The 9,573-nt window shown below is 40.0% G+C and overlaps 1 protein-coding gene across 1 annotated transcript; it reads right to left on the bottom strand.

Annotated features, from left to right (window-relative positions):
• Positions 1–3,090: 3,090 nt before the first annotated feature.
• Positions 3,091–8,164, bottom strand: INP1 (transcription factor). The gene is made up of 2 exons (XM_089991142.1): positions 8,002–8,164; positions 3,091–3,956 (listed from the first exon to the last, which is right to left on the bottom strand). Exons 1-2 carry the CDS (start codon positions 8,162–8,164, stop codon positions 3,091–3,093), a joined length of 1,029 nt encoding a protein of 342 aa, XP_089847268.1.
• Positions 8,165–9,573: the final 1,409 nt, after the last annotated feature.

The following is a 9,573-nucleotide window of genomic DNA, read 5'->3' as shown; positions in this document are numbered from 1 at the left end:
AACTCTTTGAAGGTGAGCCACGTAAGGCAGGGTGGTCTTGGGCTCCATCCGAGATTTTCCTGGCTGGAGAGTGGGTCGGTTTAGTGGCCCGGTTATCGGTGAGGGTTCCTCATCATTAAAAAAAAAAAAAAATTGCTGAAAACTGCACTTTTACAATATTTTTCAACAGTATCACTATATTTGCCAATCTAGCCATCCAACCGATACATCTCAATGGCTAAGACTAGTCCACATTCCAGGTGGGAATGTGGACTAATAGTAGCCGTTGGTTGGATGGCTAGGATATGTCTTATGATCTGTGTTTATTCCATGAACATCGTGTTGGTACGGCTGTTACTTGTTAGCATGAAAGGGTGGGCTGGACTTCTGGATTTCATCAGGGTCTCATAACTATTTCCTAGACCCGGAGGACAACCGAAACAAGAGCCTGTTTCTAAGCAATCTGCAAAGGGCCAAATACTAAATGGATTTGTTGGATTTACAACCAGCAACTGAGTAGCCCTATCAAAGTCTTGGGAAAACCAGCTGCTGCTACGTCTGGGCCTATAATGGACCCTACTCTCCGAAACAAAACACTAAGCAGGCCTATATGCAACTCCAGTAGATCTAGGGATGTAAATGGTCAGAATTCAGGTTGGATATCCAACAGAATCTGAAACCATTTAGTTGGACTCCGTGGCTAAAATAGGATCCAATTAATACAGGATTCGTTATCAAGTTTTGCATTCAAATCTGAGAAAAATTCAAACAATCTGAAACCAAATACACGTAAATGTCAGATTTTAAGCAAGTTGGACCCAAATTTGGTCTTGACTGATCCCCATTTAACTCCAAATCTGATTATGCTAGATTTGATTTAGTCGGACTCGGTAATGGCTATATCTAACCCGAGTCTGACCCGTTTACATCCCTAAGTAGATCGAGGAACATCCATCTTTGGAATCAACACTCATGTACACCATCGTTTTCTTTCCTCATTGTTTTCAGTAAATCGATACACATATCATATGCCATAAAAATGGATCCAAGAAAGAACCACCCAAACTTTGTACTCTCAGCTGTCTTGCTGGGTTGCTTACTGTTGAGAGAGAAGCATTGATGTAGTGATATTTAAGAACAATGTTGTCAGTATTCGGAATCGAACCTGTATCGTTTGGCCAACGATTCAGGTGAATCAGCCGATGCTGATTCTCAATTGAATCGTTCTGAATCTGCCAAAAAATAATTAAAAAGGTTACATGTCAATCAGAACGTGACACGTGTTAAAGCCATGAAAATAATATTAAAAAATAATTAAGTTATTTTTTACATTTATTAAATAGCCAAATCAGGTCAGTATCGTATCGATTTTCTGGCGATACGATACATATCGGCCGATTCAGGCCGATGCTCACTGATACTGACAACACTGTTTAAGAGGATTTGGAAGGTCCATAGACAGCACAGTTTTCGTTCTTAACATGTCCTCAAAATGAAATTGTTCCATTGACAATGCAACAAGTATCAAGTGTGATTCGACCATACAACAACTACAACTACAACTACGCCTTCATCCCAAAACAATTGGAGTTGGCGATATGAACCAAAAAAGAAAATCATTCTGGGTCTTCCACATGAATCCTTCTCCTCTAATCATTTCTATCAAATGCCATGTCCTCGGTGAGGTTTAAAGCATTCATATCCTTTCCTATCATCTACATCCAAGTCTTCTTAAGCCTACCCCGACCTCTTTTAACTAATATATTTTCTCATTTCTCCATCATTCTAACTGGAGCATCATTAGGCCTTCGCCGAATATGTCTAAACCACCGTAAATGATTCTCTATCATCTTATTTTCAATGGATGCAACGCCTACCTTCTTACATATCTTCTCGTTTCGAATCTTATCTTTTATTATATTTTCACACATCCATCTAAGCATACGCATCTCAGCTACACTCATTTTTTGAATATGATGTCTCTTGGCAGCCCAACATTTCGTACCATATAGTAAAGCGGGCCTAATTGACTTTCCCTTCAATCGCAATGGCATTCTACGATCGCACAACACTCCAGTTGCACTTTTTCATTTCATCCACCAAACCTTTATCCTATGATTTACATCTCCATCAATTTCTCCATACCTTTGAATGATAGATCTCAAATATTTGAAACAATCATCCATTGGTATTTCTTGCTCACCAAGCTTCACTACACTCTCATCATTACTTCCTTGCTTACTAAACCGACATTCCATGTATTTTGTCTTACTCTTACTCAACTTAAAACCTCTTGCTTCCAATGTCTGTCTCCATAATTCTAACTTAGCATTAACCCCAGCTCTAGACTCATCAATCAAAACAATATCATCAGCAAACAACATACACCACGGCACATTTTCTTGAATTGATCTCGTAAGCTCATCCATCACTATAGCAAATAGGAAAGGGCTTAAAGCAGATCCTTGATGTAACCCAACCGTTATAGGAAAATTGTGATTCTACCATGCTGACAGTAAATGCCAATATATCATACTTGAGAGAAGCAGACAACATTGTCAAACAGATAATTACAGTGATTACTTGTAACGAGCAAATGGCCGAAAACTAAATAACTTTGAACCAGTCAACAACTAGTAACCACAAGTGTAACAAAATGATTGCCCAAAGACTTCCTCCAGAAAAACTAAAGCCCATTGTAGAGAGATATTGGGCATAACTCATCTCTCAATTGAAAAACGAAAAATTCATTTTTCCATTGATATGTACACTAGCATAACCAATTTGCATAGACAGAAACATAACCTTCTCCACAACAATGACAAAATTAGGACAGCCAGGTCGGTTTCCAAACAAGAAACAGGCTGGAGATAAATATGACACTCATTGGTTAGGACAAAAAATTATGTACAGTATACTAATTATTCGGAAAGATAAAAGAAAAAATGAATGCAAGAGGCATACATAATATGATAAGAATCTCATCGGAAAATGAAATCACATTGTTGAACAAATATAGGAAAACAAAAGAAGCTGTAAATGGGCCAGTGTGTTCTTGGTCTTCACCTCAAACAGAACAAAAAAATGGAAAAGGAAAGACTGCATGTGTCATTAGCGTGGGGAGACAGGAAGCTTAGAGTGTTCCATGTCATGAATCAGATCTGGGTTTCTGAAACCAATAACGAACTTGGCCAGGCCTTCGAGATAGACTGCTGCTTGATAAACGTCTGTTGCACCCATGATCTCTGTCAGGATGCTCCTCCTCTGTCTGTTAGCATCAATGAAAATGCTGGTCAGTTCCTCCACACTCTCAGTAACAGTATCCTTAACCGCATCCCACACAGTCTCTTCTCTATCTCTGGTGCAGCTGTTTGTCATCCACTCGTTCCCCATGCATCCAACAAAGTTGATCTGCACATCCCTCAACCGTGCCATGATTGCTGGAATCATGAGCCGCAGTCCCCGATCAATCTGTTCCATGCGATCGAAGAGGACTGGTGAAGGATGAATCCATGCAAATGCGAAAGGTTGCTTTTTGTGGCCGTTTCGGGTGAAATTGCTGATGCAGCTGACAGTATCATGAATCATGTTGTTGCTGTTGTTGTAGGAGACAAATACATGGAGGAGGTTAGAAAAGATGGCAGGGTGCCAACTTCCGAGCCAGAGGAATGGCTTCTCAAGGGAATTATGCCATTCAGGGCAGAGAAGCTGAGTGACATCCTGCTGTGCAGCATGGTCAAGAGCATTGAAGTAGGCCTGAAAATGCTGGTGAAGCATTTGGACATGTGTTGAGAGAGCTTCAGCTGGTGATGATGCCATTGCCTTGAAGTGAGTGTGAGTAACTGGTGCCTCGGAGTTGAGAAGTTCAATGGCAGAGGCCATAGCCTGCTGCAGCAGGGGAAGAAGGGCTTTGAGGTCCTGAAGCCATTCCAAGTAGAACTCCTTGAAAGCACGCGAGGTTTTCTTCCTACCATGACCTGCTCATTTCAAATGCAGATAACATCATGTTGTATCTCAAAGTATAGAATGGGAACAGATCAAATAAAATGACATATGATAGGCTTCTACCATATGCCATTAGAAAATGATCTGCCCCTTCAAAGCTGCAGATTACTTTGTTAAAACTCCTTAGGTATACAGCTGGCATCATTTAAAGGGTGAAGTTATTTTTTCCAGTGGCAATTGACAGGATTCTATCATATGCCATACGGTAGGTGGTCTAAAACCAGTTAAAATGGCAAGTCATGTACAATTGGCACACAGACTATATCACAAGGACACAGGAAAAGGAATGTGGGACACCATATCTCGCGTAGTTTTACATTATGAACAGAATATAAAAGGGCTTGACACGAGAGTGAATTCGAGTATCCCTGTGACAGCTCACAGAACTTTGGTGCAGTAGTGCAGTACATTGGCATCTATAAATCAGCAAAAAGACCCACTTGACAAAGCCACTTCTGGGTTCATGAAATTAGAATGAGCTGCTTGAGCCTAATACCAAGTCATACATGCAATTTTATACATCAGACTTACGGGACTAAGTCGAATTAAATCAAGTGTCAAAGTCCTGAGTCTGTTTGATTGTTGTAACAACACTAGTTCAGTGCATCAAACACCAGACACAGTCTCTGTTAAATGCAGAATAAAATACCTGATTTCATCATTTTTTGCACTCAAGGGTTTACTCTTGCAACTGGATATCAGACACCTTGGTTTCCCTTACAGGCTCCTTGCCGGCTAGTGGGCACCTAAAAGAAACTCAACTAATAGGTGAAGAAGAGATATCTTTGCTGCCACTGTAGGACTTTTCACCATACAAGAAGTGGTTCACTTTTCAAACAAGAAAAACTCTGCATTAGAGATAACAACAGTTAAATTCGTGAAAGAGGGTAGTAAAGCAAATAAGTCTATAAAAATGTCAAAATCTGTCGAGAACAATTAGAAAACAAGTTTGGAACCAAACTTAAACAATCAGAAAACAAACTAAAACTTTCAAATGAAGATAGCAAATTCCCCCTGTCAAAGCCACTGCACTCAGTTTGCTAATGAATTATGTGACTTTCAAATTTCTGTTAATGCCATTGTGTGCATTTTACTATTGACTTAGGGAGGTCTACTATTTCTTATTTCAACAGATAATTAATGTATAATCTCCAAAATATAAAGAAAAGATCCACAATAAACATTTTAATATTTCGAATATAAGCAAAGTAGAAACCAAAAAATAGAATAATCTACCAAAGAAGAGGACCATGTAAAGAGATGCCTCTTAGAAAGGGAAAGCATTAACTATGGGAGTTCCATATGAGAAAGAGGGTAAACCATTTTTCAACTTAAAACTCAAACAAATGAATCCATATTGGAATAAAAAATGATGAAGAAATCTTGGAGTTAGAACATGCAAAATTTACCCATCTGCTTCTCAAACACATTTTCAATACCCAATTTTATATATATATATATATATATATATATATATATATATATATATATATATATATATATATATATATGGGAACATGCAAAGTGGGCACGGTGCTAAATGAAACGTGCTATTGGATTTCTGGTGTTTTTTTCAAAATTCCAACCCCAGCATGATTGATTACGGTCAGAGTTTCTAAAAAAGAACACCAGAAATACAATAGCATGTTTCATTTAGCACCGTGCCCATTTAGTAGTCTCTCTCTCTCTCTCTCTCTCTCTCTCTCTCTCTCTCTCTCTCTCTCTCTCTCTCTCTATATATATATATATATATATATATATATATATATATATATATATATATATATATATATATATATATATATATATATATATATATATATATATTCCCAGCAATTATATATGCAACTATTGGTCAAGATACATAGCAATTACTTACAGAGCAAATTCTTTTAGAACCCAATTGACTCAAATATGAAAAAATCAAACAAATAGTAAACTGTTTGATACATAAAAAGGGGAACCATTCGATGCAAACGATAAGACCACCATGTGAACAACAGATAGAAAAATGAACCACAGAGAATCCAATAAGACGTCCATTTTAACAATGCAATTACCATAACCAAATTTCTAGGATTTTCTACAAATCTCAAAATATATCCAGAAAAATCGAAAAACTAAGCAAATGAAAAGCGCAAGAAGATCGTCTTTCAAATAAAGAAAAAAAGAAAAGCACATGAAGATACAAAGATAAATAAAGAAAAAAATCACTAAGGAAACTAACCGCGGGTGCACAAAGAAGAAGAAGAAAGAAAGGGGAGGGCACGGCTGCACAGAGAAGAAAAAAGAAAGAAAGAATGAACGAGAGAAAGAAGGAGAGAGAGAGATAGTCTCGCCAGAAAACGTCGCCGCGGCCGCAAGTGTTGCCGGAAAACGTCGCCGAGCCGGAAGTGTCGCCTGAAGCCTCGTCGCGCGGGAAGCGGAGAGGGGTCTATAGAGAAGGATTTTGAACTTTTGAGAGTGGTCGGTGGGAATGGGAGTGCCAATTCTGGGGCCAACCTCCTCTTTTTAACTTCCTTTTTTATCAAATGGGTACGGGCTGGATCTAGTTAGATCCAAATCTAGATCCCAAATGTAAAATGACTAAGATTTAGATTCCAGTCAGATCTGATATGGTAGGGTTAGATCCGGGTCCGAAATATATTTGGTAGTACTGGATCAGGTGAAAACCAATAAAAACAAAATCTTTCACAGGTAAAAATGGAGTGGATCGGATTTTAATCCAGATTTGAAATATATCTGACTTAACTGATTTGAATTATATCAGAATCTGAAAAGAATCTAATTTAGTGAATTTTAATCCATTCTGAATCCATATTTGAATCTCATTATCATCCAAAGTCCAAACCCATAAATTATATCAGTGTCGCGGCCCTATTTCTTCAATTGGCCAATGTGGCATGACGGTCCTTCCTTACCACCGCAAGCCTTCGGGTCGCTCATTTTCAACTAATTTGTCATGGGCATAGAATGCTTAGCAAACCCGTAATGTGCCAAACTGCCAAATCGGGACAGCCTAACGGCCAAAGGCCATGTACCAACACTTTTCCATGTGTTGAATCATTTTTATTGGCCCAGTGCACCACCTCGTGCGCAGCTGCCTCGCGGAAGCTGATCAAGCATATTTTCAAATGCGTATTCTATATAGTCCATATCACTTAGTGCATAGCCGTCCCATACCAGTTATCACTGCTGAAAAGGCACAAACTTGCCTTAACCTTATGTGTCATGTAGCGTATTGCGACTTCATGCGTATATCACAGCAAAACCTCACCATCGAAGGAACAAGACCTTTCGGCCCCCAGTCCAAAGACCAGATGATGATTGAACACCATTGCAAAGAGCACCACCCAAACTTATTCATCGGTGTCTAGGCATTCTCTCGTCTATCCCCGCCATACTTGATTGGAATAACCTAATGTGATCCCTGTAAGAATTAGCCCTAACCCACACGCACCCCTTGTGCGTCCAACCGCTACGCATGGAAAACATTCATACAAGTCGAGAGGTCCTTAACCAAATCTTCAAAGGCAACATCCTATGATTCGCTGACACTACTTAATTAAACAATGCTCTACGTCTATGCCGCCACACAGTGATGCACTAACGATGATATTGTTGCCAATCACATGCCATGCTACCACCACACGTCACCGATCAAGCTAATGCACACTGTGCTTTCCTACACTAGATGCATTTTTCACTCAGTAGAGCTCTGCACCGCACCTGTCCCATTATGAATAATCGGTATAGGATATTCTCCCCCACCCAAACCATTGTCGTCATCGACAATGCTGGTGCAGGTAAGAAAATAGTCTCAACTAATATGTCAGTTTCTCTTTGTACTTATCTTTAGTTTACTTCTTTTTTCTTCAGTCTACTCAACTTGTTCTGGTTTTCATCCACCATTGTTGCAACCCTTAACGCGCTAAGTCTCATTCCTTAACGCATCTTTGATCACTTAGACAACGGTCTTCTGCTTTATCAACATTGAGTATTCTCTGCTCGTGATACCCCAATGCAGTCTCATGCACAAGTAGGTTATCCTCGCCCGCACAACAAACTTCTCATCTTCATGCTCATGGTTGGGGTGCCTTCCAACCCCAGCAAGGACAATTCGAAGTCCTTCGTGGTCTTTGTAGAGAAAAATGATCACCAACGCATATTGCAGGGACATCAACTCCCTTAAGACACCAACTTACGGTTTTCCAACGGTCCAAACTAGTTCGCAGGTGGGGGACTCCTACTTGCATATCACCCCAAAGCAGTCTTTAAAAGTGTCTTCCTGGACACTCGTCCTTAGAAGAGCACCTTGACCCAATGTTGCAACTCACATCTAGAGTCAACACACTGTAACTCTCTCTTAGAATCAGCAAAACGTTCTCGCAGGAACCAAACCGATAAGCCACGAACAACAACTTTTTTGTACACGCAATCCACAGAGGAACTGCCAAGTTAAGGAAACAAAATAATGAGTATTCTGCTCAAGATGGGCACTCTGCTGACTCACAATCTTGGGAGAGAATATAGAAATTTAGTTGAGTCTCACATACCCAAAAGTGCAAATCCATCCAGCCGAATCCAACGTGCATTCTCTGTATGCACAAGGCAAACGTTACGCTCCACCTGCGAGTCTAATGCATAACTGGTAAGAATCTTTGGCTTATCTATATTTTCTTATCCAACTGAACAACAACCTTACACTTTTGCATATCATTGACAAGATGACCCATACCAACCTGCCAACATCTTACTTTTGTACTCAGTCAACCACACTTTAGCTGCACAAAATTACGTAACCAAGATAAACCATCATTGTTATCTTTAATGTCGTACACAATGAACAACAAGGGCTCCGTAAATCTTTTTGCTATGATACCACTTATCACGGGTCTATTTCTTCAATAGGTCAGTGTGGCGCGACGGTCCTTCCTTACTGCCGCAAGCCTTCTAGTCGCTCACTTGCAACTAATTTGTCATGGGTATAGAATGTTTTGCAAACCCGCAACATGCCAAACTGCCTAATCTGGCCAGCCTAACTACCAAAGACCGTGTACCAACACTTTTTCATGTGTTGAATCATTTTTATTGGCCCTGTGCACCACCTTGTGTGCAGCTGCCTAGCGAAAGCTGATTAAGCGCATTTTTAAATGCATATTCTATATAGTTCATGCCACTTAGTGCATAGTTGTCTCATACCAACTATCACTTCTGAAAAGGACATAGACTTGCCTTAGCCTAGTGTGTCATGGAGCGTATTGCGACTCCATGCGCACGCCATAGCGAAACCTTGTCACTGAAGGAACAAGACCTTGCAGCCCCCAGTCCAATGACCAGTTGATGATTAAACACCATAGTGAAGAGCACCACCCAAACTCATTCGCCGGTGCCTAGACATTCTCTCACCTAGCCCTGAGTCGCCATACTTGGTTGGAATCACCTAATATGATCCCTAGGGAATTATCCCTAACCCACATGCACCACTGTGTGTTCAACCGCTACGCATGAGAAACATTTCTGCAAGCCGAGAGGTCCTTAACCAAATCTTCAAAGGCAACATTCTCTGATATGCTGACACTGCTTAAT

The sequence above is a fragment of the Nuphar pumila genome, chromosome 16 (assembly GCF_984573655.1).
Source record: "Nuphar pumila chromosome 16, dmNupPumi1.hap1.1, whole genome shotgun sequence".
Classification (NCBI taxonomy): Eukaryota; Viridiplantae; Streptophyta; class Magnoliopsida; order Nymphaeales; family Nymphaeaceae; genus Nuphar; species Nuphar pumila.
This window is presented reverse-complemented; position numbering and strand designations above follow the sequence as displayed.